We start from the raw sequence: 17,154 nt of genomic DNA, 5'->3' as shown, positions 1-17,154 counted from the left end.
GAGTGGAGGGGGGAGTCTGGTCACTGCATGGGAGGGATGAGAATTTATTAAGGTGTTCTTAAAGGGCACAAGTCTAGTAGAATTGGCAAAAACTTCACCTTGTATACAGATATGTGAGTGCATTTAGGGTTTTGTGAGTGGTTATCCTCAGAAAGGGATGGTCCTGTAGTGTAACCAAGAGAATGCTAATTACGGGTGAATTCAAGCCCCTCTGTATAAACTGCCAAATGTTCTTAAATTTGTGGTTCTGCTAATGCAATAAGGTTGACTACCAACGACAAGCTTAATTGTTAGCTTGTCCTGATATGCATGAGCTCAGTTTAGAGTCATATTTTAAGTCCAAGCTATTAATGAGTATTCTAATTTCTCAATTTATTCAGTCTGCAAGTTTCTGTTGTGCACCTACTAGATAACAGACACTGTAAATAGGTGCTGGGAAAATAGCACATGGAAGACATAATCTCTACCAATCTCATTGGAGCTTACAATCTGCATTGCCAGAGTACATAATTCACAAAAATACAGTGTGAGCTGTAAAGTACAGCACGCTGATGTCTTTTAGATTGAGGTTCAGGGACAGTCATTAGAGAAAGGACATTTAAGCTGAGATCTAAGAGATGGCTAAGAATGGACCAGGCAGAGGAACAACATGAAAAAGCTACTGAGACAATAGGAGAACTTGGTGGATTCCAGCAGCCTAAGAGACCAGTGCGTGTGGAATCTAGAAGCAAGGATGTGAGTGTAAGAACAGGAGTCCAAGAGGTAAAGGCTGGGATCAGGCAGGGCCTTTTAAGCCCTGCAAGATGATTTTTTTTTTCCAGTAACAATGGGAAACTACTGCAATAATTTTTTATCAGGGAATTGTCAAGATCTGATTTATAATTCAGTCACTGATACCATGCCAAGAAGATTCTTCATCCCCAGTAACAGTGCATCTTCTTCTCAAAGTTCAAGTAACTGTATAAAGAACTATGAGCATCTAAATTCTATGGTATTTGCTTTTGGGTTTAGCATTTTTAAATTCTAAAGCTAGGTCGAATTCAAACAAACAAAACCCCTGGTCAGTCAGATCTGTGTCTTTAACTTTTCTTCCTAGAGTTCCTGTGAATGAATTTTATTCTTGCTGTCCACAACAATGCCAGCCATAGGAAACTAAAAAATAAACTGGACATTCAAGCAGAAAAGCTTTCATAATGAATCCCCAAAGAAAATAGTTACATTATTGGGAAAGAGTGCTCCCTCCCAACCCTACCCCAGACTGATGTTTATATCCCAGCAACTGGGCTATTACAGAAACATCTGTTCCTGACATTGTTCAACTATTTAACCAAAGAGAAGAACAGACCTCAAGAGAATGCTCAATGGGGGGGGGGGGGGGGGGGGAAGAACAAGGACTTATAATTATATAGTCTACAGGATCCCATTATGCTGGAGTCCAATAATCCAAAAGCTACATACACAAAATTATGCATTTTTCTTCAAAGAGCATCTGTGGTTCTAATTCTCAAAGGGTCTATGATCGAAAAAAGATTAAGAATCACTGAAATAGCAATTTCTTCCTGAGCTACTGTGATCACCATTAATAATTTCTTATAAAACTGAAGGGATAAGACACATCTGAGTTTTAGTTATTTGTTCTTCTAAAGCTTTAGTAAATGATGTGTTCAAGTAAGCAATTACATGAAACAAAACCAAATTTTTGATCTAAAGTTCAGATGGAGGGTAGAGTCAACATGATGGGTAAAGACCTATTTCACATTCAAAGTTCAGTCTTTGAAAGAATAGAAGGGAAGAACCCAAGTTAACAAAAACAGTAAAAAAAAACCAAACAACAAAAAACAAGCCAAGTCATAAAAGATATCAATTCTATCTCCAACAAGAATGGCACATTTACCACCAGGCAAAGTATTTATAAAGGTAGTTTGTGTTTAAGAACGTAACACTTTGGGTGATTAAAAAGTTTCTCCTCTTTGGGTGAAACCTGCATAAGGCTTTAGAGATGACCAACAATGAATCATACTGCAGGTGTTAGTTCTGAATACCTACTTCTGGCTTTTCATGATCTTTTCCTCCAGTAGGAAACCACAATTGAGTCCAAAGTCCGATTCCACTATGTTTAGGGGTAGAGTCAATTCAAACTTGACCCTCATTTGTATTATTTGGATCACTGCAAAAACATCTAGGGATCAAAGAGAATGTCTGGCGCGGTGTCGTGGTGAAGGGTGTTGTACGTTGTTGGAATTTGGCACAGTTTCCTTAAAGGTCCTTGAAAAGTCACGTGCAGAAGGTCTGGCAGTATCTTCTGTAAACTTTAGTGTTGCCATATTTCTGAAGGAGCTCTTGGGCCTGCTGCTGCATGTCCTGGGTTACGCTGCCAGGACACTGGGCCCCGATGTGAAGCAGAATGAGACAGCACTCCAGCACATCTGGGAAGGGCCAGATCTGAAAGGGGACACAAGGATGAACAAGGAAGCATTTGGAGGACTCACATATACCTGTACAGAAGGCACCAGCAACTCAAAGTCTCATCTAGTGACACTACTCAGGCACGGCTGAACTGAGGAAGGCTCTACCTCAGTAACTCTAAGGGTAGATGATACTCAAAACTGGGAGGGCTTAGACTGGGGTATCCTTCTCAAATGACAGAATCATCTTCTAGAGGCCTACTCAATTCATTCAAAACATGACTCTCCTCTAATACCAGGGCCACATTCAAATATACCTATCCATCTGTAAGCTATCAAATACATGGTACCAATTTTAATTTTATTTTACTTCCCAGATACAAAATGTATTCCATTTCTCTGAAGACCGAGGTATAAAATTGCTTGTGTTGCCAATAATCTTATTCTCACAAAACATTTTAGTTAACCCAAGACAATGGGATCCTAAATTTTTAAGCATATACAAATGTGTAGCAATTTTATAAATGGAACACAAAATTAGATGACCTTAAAGAATTTGGTCCAGTCACTGGATAATATAAACAATAATGTTTTATTAAATGAACTGATATCTTACCTTAACACTCTCAGGAAATTTAGCTATTCTCTCATTTGCCTCCGTAAGACTTTTGGTTAATTCAGGCAGAGAAAGTGGATGATTTTTTTCTTCTTTACTGGTAACAATAAAAAAAAATTACAAGTCATGTGCCTTGCCCCACAAAACTTTTAACTGTTACCCTATAAATAAAATTCTTTTGTTATCTCTTTCATCTTTAATACAAAGGTCAAGAGGAGGGAATTTACTGTGATGTGATACAAAGTTTTCAAAGTGAAATATCGTTCCTCACCATTTGCCAAATCCCCACTTCTTAGATACATAGCTCTAATGAAAAGTTAGGCCCTTCAGGGGATTCGATCTGCAGCTAAGTGCACAAAGCCTGGATTTCTCTGGGGAATGGTTAGACACAGCTCAGGCTCCTAACTGTTGGTATATGGATGCACATTCTTCTGGAAAGAGTGTCTGAATCTTCTCAAAGGAGTCCTGTGATCCAAAGGTTAAGAGCTGCTGAGTTAGAAAGATTTTTAGTGTTTTTCTTGTTACTAAAACCTAGTAACTGCCTAGAGTGTGATAGCTTACTGGAGAAGTGACTCAAAACTCTAACTCAAGATTTCAATGGGACTATTTTTACAGCAATAAATATATAAGGGCTTCAAAACATTTTCGTTTTTTTTTGTTTGTTTTTTTTTCAGTTAGTAATAATAGCTATCAGTTTATTGATGGTACTAGTTACAACGTTTTATTTACGCCCTGTGCTGTGGAGAAATAATCTAGGTAAAAGGCCCTCAGCATAATGACCAATCAATAATTGTTAATCACTACAAATGCCCATAGCAGAAGACCCTGTAATATATGCAAATGAGCTCTACAGTGATTACGGATCGGCTCCTGTCATCCACCTGGCCCCTATGTTCAGTGGAAGTGATTAGGATGTTACATTCTGATCATTTGGGATTTTCTCAATTCAGTGTGCAGTTTTGTACACTACTCTTTTTGTGTATTTTCTGGGATAGCATAGAATAATTGAAAAACCGTGGTTTTCATTAATGATACAATAATGCACTTCCATTTTACTTGGTTAATTTTTTGGGGGGAGGGGAATCTATTCATCGCCTAGAGATAAGATTTTATCTTTTTTTTTTTTTTTACTGAGGTTTTTTTTTTTTAAGCTTTTTATTTTTATTTGAAAGAGAGAGAGAGAGAGAGAGAGAGAGAGAGAGAGCAAGCAAGAGAAGGGCAGAGAGAGAATTCCAAGCAGGTCGCATGCTCAGTACAGAGCCCAACGCCGGGGCTCAATCCCACAATGGGATCGTGACCTGAGCTGAAATCCAGAGTTGGACGCTGAACCTACTGAGCACCAGGTGTCCCTATCCTATTATTAACACTATTTGTGATTTCATTTAATTCCCCAAACAAGCAAGGTAGGAGTAGGTACTCCCAGTTGTATATATGGGAACAAATGCTCAGAAACATTAAGAATCTTGCCTGAGCTCAGTCAGCAGAGCCGGATTAGAACCCCATGTCAGACTCCAAAGCCTGTGCATTCTACATGATGGTGCCAGCAAGTGACCTGATCAAGCTCATCACATACTGATTTTTATCTGAGAAGCCAGCATGGTATTTCCAATTCCACCTTATACTTACCACTGGTTCTGAGGACTAGAGAGGGGCTGTTCTGCTACCTGCTCAGATTCATTCTTATCAGGACCATTCGTTGTGGATTTACAGACTTGACTCTTCTGGTGTTGGCGGATCATTTCTGCCAAGGTCTCTTGTACTTCAGCAACGGTTCTCTGTGAGTTTTGGAGACTGGCGTGTTTTTCTGAAAAGAGCTCTTTACAAGTGATCAGCATTTGCTCGCTTTCTTCTGTGAGGCTCAAGTCTAATTCTGGAGGCCCGCTTGGCTTTGGCTGAGAAATATTAGGGTCTGTTTCTTCAGGGCTGGCACTGTCTATCTGTTGGCTTTGCTCCACAGAAGTTGTCCTTCCGTGAGCAGCTCTTACCCAGACACTGGATTTAGGGCAAGGCTTGGAGAGAGACCACCAGAATTCATACAGACGTCCATAAATGAAAAAGGCCTCCAAACTTTTGAAAGCTGGTGTGGTAGGGGACTGATGTTCACCCAGTTTGTCTCTTAGGTGGTCACAGCCTAGAAGAAGAGAAGGATTTAGGGTTGTGCATTTCTGTTTCTGCTAGATACACATTCCTCTTCCCGTTACGTTTCCTATCACCCAAGGGGCAGAGCTCAAGAACAAGGACAGCAGTGATCCATGGGGTTACATGCTTTTCACCTAAAGCCAATCAGAGCTAAACATCTCCTGACCTAGGACAGCGTTCTTGTTGCTGTAGTCTGCGAGTCAATCAAAGCATTACAGAAAAAGTATTTCATCTTCCTATGAAAGCTCTGGGGTATGATCTCACTATGTCTCTGAAAAATCAGTGATTTAGTTTAGTGACTAAGTATGCAGTTCAAAGAATGTCCCTTCTGTTGTGCTTCTTCATTCTTTTTTTTTTTTTTTAAGTCTATTTATTTATTTAATGTAATCTCTACACCCAATGTGGGGCTTGAACTCACGACCCTGAGATCAAGAGCTGCATGCTCTTCCAACTGAGCCAGCCAGGCGCCCCATGTGCTTCTCCATTCTTAACTAACTTCTGAGCACATTGCTATTTCTCTTAAACCATGGAGAAAAATTTGTAGAAGGCAGCAAGGTAGGTAAGGTAGGTAGGGCCAGGTAAAGGAAAACAGCTTAGCCGTTCTGGCCCCCTCTTAGGAGCTTGGGTAAGAGAATTCAAACTTGGTGCTAAATGACACAACTGGCCAGTCTCTTTCAATAATGTTTGTACTCCTGGTGCTACACCATCGGTGGTGTTTACATCATCCATTAGTAGGCATGCTCCGGCAAAGGTTGGGGTCATTTACCCTCAGGAAGAAAGGCTGAGTGCACTTCCTGCATGATGGTGAAGTTTCCGGAGTCGTAGCTCCGGACCACAGCCCGAAGCAGGGCTTCCACAGCCGCGTCCCAGGAGGCCACCTGCTGGCTTAGCACTGCCAACGTTAGATCATGGCAAATATGAAGCAGAAGCTGGAGGGAAGAGCCAGAGTTTCAGTTAAACATTCTTGCACAGCAAGCACTGGGATGATACAGAAATATTCCTATTGACTGCACTTGGAAGGAAGGACACAGTGCAAGTTTAAGAAAGGTCCTCCTGTCTCCATCACCCATTTTTGCTTCCCTATCTGAGAAACTTCCATATTTAGTTGCACAGCAACATACCTTGTCTGGTGTTAAAGTCTGTTCATGCTAAAAAAAAATGCTGTGACATTTACATTTAATTAAAACAAAAAGTGAGTTTCAGAACTAAAAGCTGTAATTAAACCAACCAACCCGGAGTACAATTAAGAAAACTGTACAATTAAGAAAATTTATCAGTTTTAAGTGAGCCATTTGATGAATTTTGATAAATACATGTATCTCTATAGATACACATGCTACAATCACCACCACGATCAAGACAGAACATTTTCGTCACTGCAGAATATTCCCATGTGCCCCTTTGCAGGCATTCCTCTCTCCCCACCCCCTGCAACCCCTCACCTGGTTTTTGTCACTATAAATTTTGTCTTTTCTAGAATTCAGATAAATGGAACCACAGTGTGTAGTCTTTTGTGTCTTGGTTCTTTCACTTACCATAATGCTTTCCAGATTTACCAGTATGATTTGTACATCACTAGCTTGTTCCTTTGTATTGCTGCACGTATAGTATTCCACTGTCTGGATAGGCTGGTTTGCACATCCATTCAGCAGCTGATGGATGTCTGGGTTGTTCTAGCTTTTGGCTGCTGTCCGCTAAGCTGCAGCGAACAGCTGTGTACAAGGCTGTATTTCTTTTAGTGAAATATCTGGGCAGTGGGATTGCTGGGTCACTGGGCACGTCTATATTTAACTTAATGGGAAACTGCCAAACTGTTTCCCAAGGTGCTATATTATCATTTGAGGAAGTCTCATTCCTCAAAAATAAATGAGCCTTCCCCCATTTTCAAAAGAAAAAGCAGATAAATTGACATACATTTATAGGATGGGTATAGCTGCTATAATGAATCAACTTTATCTCTCTGCATCAATACAGATAGATTTTACAAACTGGTCACTGAAGTGAGGCAAAAAATAATACTATGAGTGACCTAGGGGCTGACTTTGGTAAGCTAGGAAAGGAGAATGGGACCAAAGGTAGGTCCGGGACACCAGGGACTTCAAACTTACTGTATTTCTTTTACTAAAAACTAGAAGAATATATGCAAAACAAAACCAAAAAAACTCTACGAAGCAAAATGACAAATCACGTGAACTCTGGTAATTCCTGGTTGATGAGTACTATATTTTTCTCTGTGCTTTTGTGTAGGTTTAGGCTTTTTTTTTTTTTTTTTTTTTTTTTTTAAAGAGAATACTGATCTAAGACTAACTTCAAAGCTAAAGGGCCTTAATTAGTCTTGAAGGGATCTTTCCAGGTTGCCTGTGCCTGCCTTAGTCTTTTCTGAAATGCAAACTGGCATTCAATTGGTTTCCTTATTATACTAGACGTGGATTAAGGAAGGCTTACTGCAGAGTGCAGACAGGGTACCTGTTTGGAGGGAGTGTTATTTGTAGCAGATGGGTACTTGATAGTTTGCAGCTGCTGTAATGCTGCCTGGTACTGCTCTGGGGTCTCCAGGCTGAAGGTACTCTTCCATACTGCAGTCACCCTCTCCACGAAGGGCCCTTCAGTGCCTGCAGCCCACACATTGTAGGAAGAACTTTTGCCCTCCGAAAGCTGCCTTTCCTCCAGGCGCCTGGACAGGAGCTCAAGAAGGCAAAACACCAGTCTCTGCCCCTGAAATCCAACAACAAGGACAGGAACTGTTAGGCAATGGAAGTGCCTGATTATCTCAAGAGCTCTTCTCAGTTTCTCTGTGTTCCCCGTCGCATCTGCAGCAACCAGACCCTTTGGGGGGCTGCCTCTGGCCAGTGTGAGTCATTGAGTGAAGGGGCGGGGGGTAAAGAGGTGATCGAATAGACATTTTTCCAGATGCCTTTGCAGGAATCCTGGAGGTAGCCTGGAGCCCAAGCAAACAGTTTTACGACACAGAATCCCAACTACAGCCCTGTCCACTGCAGTGTAGACCACATACAGGACAGTCACCTAAGACTTATGACCCAGTTTGAGAAAAGACAGCCTGGGCTCATCCAGTTCTTTCCCCCTGTCCAAACTTTACATTAAGGGATACAGAAGCAAAGTGCAATGGGCAGAAGGTGCTAGAGCAGATAAGCTGTGCAGATATGACAGCTGCGGCAGGTGTCGGGCGCCATGTCCCAGCAGGCTTCAGAGGAGTCAGCAAGTATCTTTCTTTTTGCTAAGACCTCCAGTTGCCATGAGGTTCACGTATACCCCTGTAACAGTATTTTCTCAGTTCGGCTTGGCAAAATATTAGCCCAAATAGCCTGACAATGACCAGAACAGCATTCTGCATAAATGTAAAGGTTTTCTTGCTTTCATAAGGATGCTTTTTAAAAGAAAAAAGAAATGCTTAAATAACCATTCTGGAATTTTTTTTTTTGCTATGGATAAATTAAAATCTCTTTAGATTTGGTCATTTTATAAGTAATACACCAAGTGACACTGTCTTTGAGGGCATATTACTTTTGCTAGGAAGTAGCTTTCCTAGAAAGCTACTATTTTTCTTGGGTTTCAATATTTAGGTAGGAAATGTCTTTAGGTCCAATTATCTATTAGAGAGAGGGGAGCTTACAAAGTTCATGTTAGTATCTGAGCAGTAAAGCTGTCTAAAATGTTTATGTGTTTTAGAAAATGAGAGTGCTGATGCTTTTAAAGTAATCTCAGTTTGATGCGTCAAATAAAACAGTGGTGAGTTACTCATAGTTAACCAGAAAGGGATAAACAGACATTTAACAAAATGTTGATTTCGCCACACTTCGTTATGGCTTATAGTTAAAGAGTGATGCTATGGCGGAGCACCTTGATTTCTGTTGGAAATCCTCCCCTTCCTCTCCCTCTTCAAAGAAGACCTGATGACACCAATAAAGAAACACCAGACTGCTAGCTCAGGGCTATGCTGACTAAAATCGACTCATGTATGTTGTACACAAATTGATAAGGAAGGAGAATAATATGAATGACTACATTATCTCTTACTCTGAATATGGCAGTGGACAAGCCATGGTACTTCCATGGGATAGTATGGCCAGGGCTTGCTGGACACTTCTAAGGGTACCTGCCAAACTGGTACAGCTGTGCAACTGGGTTATTCATTTGGAATTTGACTAGAAAAGGACTTGTGGCCTTTCCCTCTTAAATACCTGGAGATACAAGAACAGACTGACCTTTAGATTTTCATGTAGCTTCAGCGCTTCCTGGGCTCCCACCCAGTTCCTGGCCAAAAGCAGCTCTTGGGCACATCTGAGAGCCAGGGAAGAGGACAACTCATTCTCTCCTACAATTGAAGCCAGTTCTGCAGCTGTTTTAAGTGATGCTGCGTCTCCCTTCTTGGATAAAACTTTGGCTGCATCATAAGCAGAAGCAGCCCCTAAATAGCTGTAATACAAACAAAAACCCAAAAGTGTCATGAACAGATCTCCTATACCCTCTTCCATCTCAACATAGAGAATGAGTGGCAGCATCCTACAGGGTAAGGACATACATTTGCTGAACTGAACCCAAATAAAGTTTTTATTCTCTCCCAGTTTCCTTATTTGATAGTAAAGACATTACTAGAGAAAGGTGGAATTTCTGAGTCTGCTCCTGAGGTTTCTTCAGTAGTTATGGTGATTTATATAAGGGAGGTGATTTATATAAAGGATTCATCCAAGGACGATGAATCTTATGAAGCTAGGTTTAATACACATATGGCTTTTTGTCTTCTAGTCACTTTACCTCCCCCTCTAAACTTACTACTCTCGTCCTGCTCTTCTGCATCACAGCTCTTCGATGTTTGGGTACATGCCTGTTCCCTCCAGCTTACCATTTGGCGGCCACGGCATAATGGCCGTCTTTTTCCAGGATGGCTCCCCAGGTGAGGTACAGGTCCTTCAGGATCGGGTCTTCTGGGCGTAGTCGGGCCTTGGCAACTGCAATAGCTTCCCTAGAGGCCAGAACAGATAAAAAGCCAATTTGAAAAGGCTGGAAAATAGGATAAACTGTCCCTCTTGTGTTGTTTATACTGTTCCAACTTCCTGTACAAAACCATTTTCCTGCACTATGTGGGAAGTTAAATTTTTTTTTTTTTTTTTACATTTATTTATTTTTGAGAGTCAGAGAGAGACAGCGTGAGCAGGGGAGGGGCAGAGAGAGAGGGAGACACAGAAGCTGAAGCAGGCTACAGGCTCCGAGCTCAGCACAGAGCCCAACGCGGGGCTTGAAACCATGAACCGTGAGATCATGACCTGACCAGCCGAAGTCAGACGCTCAATCAACTGAGCCACCCAGGCACCCCACGTGGGAAGTTAAAACCACATGCTGAGCTCAATTCTTCACCTGGGTCAGCAGCTCTTAACGTGTGGTCTGTGGATTCCTGGGGATCCCCAAGTCTGTCACTTGACAACCAACACTATTTTTGCCAATGATAAATTTTGAGCTTTCAAGTGAAAACGAGAATTTTAGAAAATCTATGCCTGCCACTGTGGGCTAGATAGCTTCCCAAATGCTGAAGACTTTTCTGAAGAGACTGATGGTGATATTTAAGAATGTGAATGTTTCTGGATATTTTATAATGAAATGTGTTCACATTTGGAGCATCTGTATAATTCAGTGAGCTAATATTTTCAACTGACCTACAACTTCTGAGTTGTAGCCAACATAAAGTTGTAGCTAGAATAAAAGTATTTTAGATTAAGGTGATCTGTGCAGAGCAATGTTTAAGAAGTATTTTGAGACATCAACTTACCAGACTTACCCTCCTGCCACTAAACTAGACAAAATATGTATGAAACAACTGTTTTCAGACATTGGATCCAGGCAGCTCAGGATTGTTATCCCCGAGAGAAGGGAACCTCCTAATAGCCATTTTCCTATAGAGAACCCAGCAGAGCCCCAGCAGTCTTACTGAGTGGAGGAGAAACAAAATAATTGGAATATGAGGGGCAGGATAATAGGAAGGAAGAAGCTATCCAGGGGAAGCCCTACAGAACTCTGTTTGGGGATCTCATGAGTCTTTGGCTAAACACAAAGCCATGCATGTGTAGGACATTCCTTAAGGCTGGATAAAGAACAATCAGGGAATTATAAGCTGAATAATTCCCAGAGTTCACTCAGGGCATAGGGGACTTCGGTGTTTTGACCAGCCAGACATTTGAGTTCTGATTTGTTGAACACACAGGCATTCAATAAAGACACCAGAAGGTAGAAGGACAAACTAATTCTAGAATATAGATTTCTCTGGGTGGCTCGGTCGGTTAGGTGTCCGACTCTTGATTTTGGCTCGGGTCATGATTTCACGGTTTGTGAGTTCAAGCCCCACGTTGGGTTCTACGCTGACAGTGAGGAGCCTGCTTGGGATTCTCTCTCTCTTTGCCTCTCCTGCTCACTCTCTCTCTCAAAATAAATAAACTTAAAAAAAAAAAAAAAAGATTTCTCTAAACCTGTTCTAAGAAACCTTAAAAACAAGCCATGAAAAGATCAAGCTGTTCTATTAGCAACTTTAGTGCTCACTAAAACAGAGTTCAACACCCTTCAGAGGAAGACAAACCAAAACAGGAAAAAGACAAAGTCTTACCAAAGCCATCACATCAAATGGCTGAAAATCAGTGACGGAGAAAGTTCTAAAAACAGTGAGAAAAAAATGACAGTTCCTATATAACAAAGATGGGAATAGATGCAGTCAAGTCAAGAACAATGTAAGAGTAAACAGTCATCTCTGAAGCCCTGAAAGACAAAAACTGCCAATCTAGAATTCTACACCCAGAGAAAGATCCTTTAAAATGAAGGCAAAATTAAAGACTTTTATAGACAAAAGCTGATGGAATTGGTCACCAGAAGAATCACACTACAAAAAAAATGAGATTCTTATTCAGGTGAAGAAGGAATTGATAGCAGTTGGAACGTTGGACCTACGTAAGAGAATGAAAAAATGCTAGAAATAAGTATGTGGGCAGATATAAAAAAAAAGTTTTAAAGTTAAAAAGTTATTTAAAAAGATGACACGTTAAAGCAAAAATTCTAACACTGTAATGTGGGGCTATAACATGTCAAATATATGACAAGTAAGTAGCAGAAAGGACAGGAGGGAAGGAAAGAAATAAGTTTTATATAAGATGTAGGACAATATTAGTTGAAAGTAAACTGTGAAAATTAAAAACGCTAATCATGGGGCGCCTGGGTGGCTCAGTCGGTGAAATGCCTGACTCTTGGTTTCAGATCAGGTCACAATCTCATGGTTTGTGGGTCTGAGCCCCACGTTGGGCTCTGTGCTGATGGTGTGGAGCCTGCTTGGGATTCTCTCTCCCTCTCTCTCAATATAAATAAATAAACTTAAAAATTAAAAAAACATGCTAATCATCACCAACCCTAAAGCAACCATAAAATAGAGTATAGCTAATAAGCCAGGATTGGAGATAAGAAAATATTCAAGTAATCCAAAAGAAAGCAAAATAGCAAGATGGTAAATTTTAATTGCACCGATATTTATATTTAATGTAAATGGCCTAACCATTCCAATTAAAAGACAGAAACCATCAGAATGGATAAAAAAAAACCTGTATGCTGTTTATAAGAAATATTTTACTCCTTTTGTTTGTCATTACTTACAAATGTATTATAGTGAAAGTGTAGTAACTTGGAGAGGAAGGATTCAAACCAATCTCAGCAGAATGGTTGCTTCTTAGAGAAAGGATGAGGACAGAACTGGAGAAAGGCAATTCAGTCAAATCTGGAGTGTTATACTTAAAAACAGCAACAGTCGGGGACATGGGGAGCTTTCGGGGTGGCTGACAAGATCCCATCTCTTTTGTATTACACGGTTTCTCTACGTTTGCAACTTTAGGGATAAAGATATTCTGAAAAAGATCAGTGGCAAATACTGATCGAAGTTAACGCTTGTTAAGTATGGGTAGTGGGTACACTGGTGTTTGTTAGGCTAGTGTGCATGTATTTCTGTACGTCTGCAATGTTTAATTACAACCAAGATTTCTGCTGGTTATCGTTAAGTGGCACCGGTCAGGAGATTGTGCCCAACTGGTGGTTCAACTGTAGGGTCCTACAAACCTGTAGAAGTGGTTTGACCTGAGCAGCTCTACAGCTTCATATACTTTGTGGATAGAAAGGAGGTGAGAGGCAGCCTTAACGTACTGATCTTGAAAACACAGCTGTTTGGCAAAAGCTTCCACGGCCCACAGCCACACATGGTAGCCAGCTAAAAAAAAAAAAAAAAAGTGACGGTTGAATAAGCAGCAGCAGGGGTAAGGAAAAAAAGAATCTACATTTGGAAGGAAAACACCTTGGTTTTAGTCATTGCACTAAGTAGAGCATTTAGATACTCTGAATTCAGTTATCATTACAGATTATCTGCTTCATTTACTCGCCCTATACCCATGTTTTGAAACATAAATTTTTTCTCTTTGATTAGCTAACACATAAAAAATAATGCAAAATTCAAAAGGTACAAGAGAATATGGAAGTCAGGGCAGTGATTAGCCTTGTTGGGGTGTGTGGAGACTGAATGAACAGGAGCATGAGTGAAGCTTCCTAGGTGCTTTCTGGCAGTGTTATACTTCTTGATATGGTGCTGGTTACAAGGGTGTATTCAGTTTGTGCCATCATAACCTGTGTACTTTTTTTTTTTTTTTTTTTAAAGTATACTTGAATAAAGTTAAAAAACTGGGCATGGCATAATTTACCTTGTTATTCTGGTGTCCTCCCACCCAAACTCATCCAAATTCCTTTGCCTAGAGACAACCATTATTTCTAGTTTCTTTTGAAACCTTTTTGAAATACTATGTGAAGACAAATATAAATGACAGAGTAGTAAATATTGTCATGTATCAACATCTTGAGTCTTCTCCCTACTACGCTTTTGGAGCTTCATTCCATACTAGAATGCAAGGAGCTGCCTAATTTTTCCCAAGAGATTCTACTGTAGAGGCATGAGATTTAGCCAGTCTCTTACTGATGGACAGAGAGGTTCCTGTGGTCTTTTGCTATGACAAACACTGCTGTAATGACAGTGCCTGTATACTTGTCATTTTGCACGTGTGAGTACAGTTAATTTCCAACACCTAGAATTGCGGAGTTAAAGTTTTTAGACCTGGCCAAATTGTCCTGCAAGAGAGTGTCCATCTTTAGTGGACTTATCTTCAAGGTGATAGCCCTTTTGTCGAGAAGAACATACCAACTGGTGCCATAGCCACAAGACTGTCTGTCAGCTCTCCCCTTTCCGCTGCCGTCTGAAGAACACCTTTTAGATCTCCTTTCCAAAGCATGAGCTGGTGAAATAACTCAGGGTGGCCATTTTCCAAGTGACCCTTTCCTGTTTGGAGGAGACATAATGTTGGGAAGATGTTTCAGAAACCTGTCTGCACAGACTTTAAGAGAAGGAAAGTCAGGATGAAAAGAGGGGAACAAATTCCTATAATAGTTGTTGCTGGCTGATGGGTGAGTCATCTCTCAGAGTGTTCATAATGTGGTTTAAAGCCCACTCAGTCCCTTGTCCACCCACTCATTTTCACTTACATGCAGAGTGAACACTGTATGTTTAGGGTCCTATGAGAGATGCAAGGGGTATATGGGAATATGCAGATTGGGGAGCTCAAAACCTAGTTAGTTGAAATGTAAAACCAACCCGTATGATGCCACAGGATGGCAGCCATAAAACAGGTGTGTACAAAGTATTAGGGAAGAATGGAGACAGACTGGGTTATGTTGACTGGACTTGCCTCACCTTCAACCTCTATCATTCTGTACAGGGCAGTCCTGTCTGTGAAAAGTCCCAGGTGAAATCTTTCCTCAAGATCAGCAGACACGTCCTCATTTAGCTCTGCGAATTCAAAAAGACAAGAAAATGAGGTTACTGTTTTCTGTCCAATTACTTCCAAACGTGTGTCCACACGACCCATTTCAGACAGTGAAGAGAAGTCCTGTGCCCTTGTTTACCCTAACAGAGACCCCTCCTGGTTACAAGGGTAGCAAAACATGAAAACACTGTGTTAAAGCTCAGCCTTGGCAAAATCCAGTGAGACAATTTAGTCTGCAGTTTGCTCAAATAAAGATGGGGAAGGGGTGAAAGAGGATGTAAAAAGCCAGCCCCAGGGCACCTGGGTGGCTCGATTTGAGTGTCTGACTCTTAATTTCTGCTCAGGTAGTGGTCTCACGGTTGTGAGACTGAGCCCCTCGCTGGGCTCCATGCTGAGTGTGGAACCTACTTGGGATTCTCTCTCTCCCTATTTCTCTGCCCCTCCTCTGCCTCAAAAAAAAAAAAAAAAAAAAAAAGGCCAACCCCAAATCCCAACAAGAAATGTCCTTAACATTTACTAGGACCCACCACAAAGGGATTCAATAATCCTTCTGGTTTTTAAAAAGTCAACTGAGTAACTTTCCAGTAAAGTTAATAATGTAAAGCTATATGATAAAGTGTGTAAGTTACAGGAAGTCAAGATAAAGTCCCCAAAAGAGGCTTATGTATGTAAGAAGAGCATAAAATATTTCTGAGAGAGACAAAAACTGTTAACAGTGTGGTCTTGAGGGGAAACGTGAGGATTGGGTATCGGGGTGGGATGGGGATTTACATTCTTTTTGAATCTCTGAATTTCATTTTATTGTGTGTATCTATTTTCAACATGTAAAATTCAAAAAAATATAGCTGTTCAAATATCAAAATAATGGGCCTTAAACGAGAGCTTTGCAAAAGTAAAATAAAAAAAACCTTCTATAACAAAAACTTCCACCAAATCCAAAAAAAGGAACTGCCATATTATGGGTATATTTCCAACAAGGAAATACTTTTTTTTCTAATTGAAGATATTGTTTTCCTGGGGGAAAAATAGTTGAAGGAGTTGATTCATGCTGAGGTATTTAAGCCATCATACCAATTCCGGCACATAGATGGCTGGTGACAACTGGATTTAGAACAATAAGCCAGAGCACTACATCGCAAAGGCACGGTGGAGCCTGGCGGTGGGGCCGTTGGGGGGATGGAAGGTTGGAAAAGAATTTAGAAATATAAACAACTCTAGACATTTGTGTGCTCATTTATTCAACAAATATACAAGCAAGCACCTCTTATGTGCTAGTTCCCAGAAGACTATGGATGGGCCAAGGGAGTGTATTTTTGTACCTTTGGAGTGTTTTGCCGTTGCTAATACCAGACAGTCCTGATGAAGGTCCTCTTTAGACCTGTGGTCCAGGCTGGTAGTCAGTGGAAGCATGGAACGAGCTTTTCGCTTCTTGGTTATGGATTCTGAAATGTAATAAAAATATAGATGGTCTAAGAAGAGCTGATCAGAATCACAAACGGGATGGCCATTGTGCAACTGTAACCTACTGGAGGGATAATGCCGGTCATCAGAAAATTTGCTACTTATGAAGAAGCTTTCAGTTTAAGTTAGCTGGGGGCAGTGTGTACAACACACACGACACGTCCCTGTGAACACCTGTGAAGCATTATCAACACTTGCAAAATGACACTTCCTCATGAAAACGTTAAAAAAATGTTTAAAATTGTTTAAGTGTTAAAAATGTTTAAAAGCATGACCCAAAATTGAAATAATCAAAACAAACATTTAAAACCCAAGAAACAAACAAAAATCCTAATAACAAACCAACAACAATAAAAACCAAACATTTTTGACTGTTTTCAGTTGCATGTAATATTTGAGGATGCTTTAACAAAATACTTTAACCATTAGACACCAACCTGACTTCTCTTTAGGTGGCTCCTTTTTCAGTATTGTGACTTTGTTATTAACAGTGATTTTTGACTTTTCAAAACCTATGGAAACCGGAGTGCAGGTAACTGGTTCTCTAGAAGCTGTATCATAGGAGATAAAGAAAAAAAGTTTGAAGGAGAACAATATAGAGTCTAGTTCTTTTTAATGATTAAGAACTAAACCAGGCTTAATATTATTTATGTATTCCATAACATGAGATAAAATACTTTCAAAAGGAAAC

At 40.4% G+C, this 17,154-nt stretch overlaps 1 protein-coding gene across 1 annotated transcript in view; it reads right to left on the bottom strand.

Moving 5' to 3' along the window:
• Window positions 1-347: 347 nt before the first annotated feature.
• Window positions 348-17,154, bottom strand: part of GEMIN5 (gem nuclear organelle associated protein 5) — a 41,397-nt gene continuing 24,590 nt past the window's right edge. Inside the window, exons 17-28 of the mRNA XM_045436390.1 lie at window positions 16,901-17,014; window positions 16,322-16,444; window positions 14,930-15,025; window positions 14,381-14,518; window positions 13,258-13,405; window positions 10,022-10,141; window positions 9,384-9,594; window positions 7,627-7,875; window positions 5,927-6,089; window positions 4,648-5,152; window positions 3,022-3,118; window positions 348-2,442 (exon numbers count right to left, since the gene is read on the bottom strand). Of these exons, the coding sequence (XP_045292346.1) occupies window positions 2,275-2,442; window positions 3,022-3,118; window positions 4,648-5,152; window positions 5,927-6,089; window positions 7,627-7,875; window positions 9,384-9,594; window positions 10,022-10,141; window positions 13,258-13,405; window positions 14,381-14,518; window positions 14,930-15,025; window positions 16,322-16,444; window positions 16,901-17,014 (2,132 nt within the window). The 3' untranslated portion in view covers window positions 348-2,274. The remainder of the gene's footprint in view (window positions 2,443-3,021; window positions 3,119-4,647; window positions 5,153-5,926; window positions 6,090-7,626; window positions 7,876-9,383; window positions 9,595-10,021; window positions 10,142-13,257; window positions 13,406-14,380; window positions 14,519-14,929; window positions 15,026-16,321; window positions 16,445-16,900; window positions 17,015-17,154) is intronic.

The sequence above is a fragment of the Leopardus geoffroyi genome, chromosome A1 (assembly GCF_018350155.1).
Source record: "Leopardus geoffroyi isolate Oge1 chromosome A1, O.geoffroyi_Oge1_pat1.0, whole genome shotgun sequence".
Taxonomy (NCBI): Eukaryota; Metazoa; Chordata; class Mammalia; order Carnivora; family Felidae; genus Leopardus; species Leopardus geoffroyi.
Note: the sequence above shows the minus strand (reverse complement) of the source record. Positions and strands in the feature narration are given on the sequence as shown.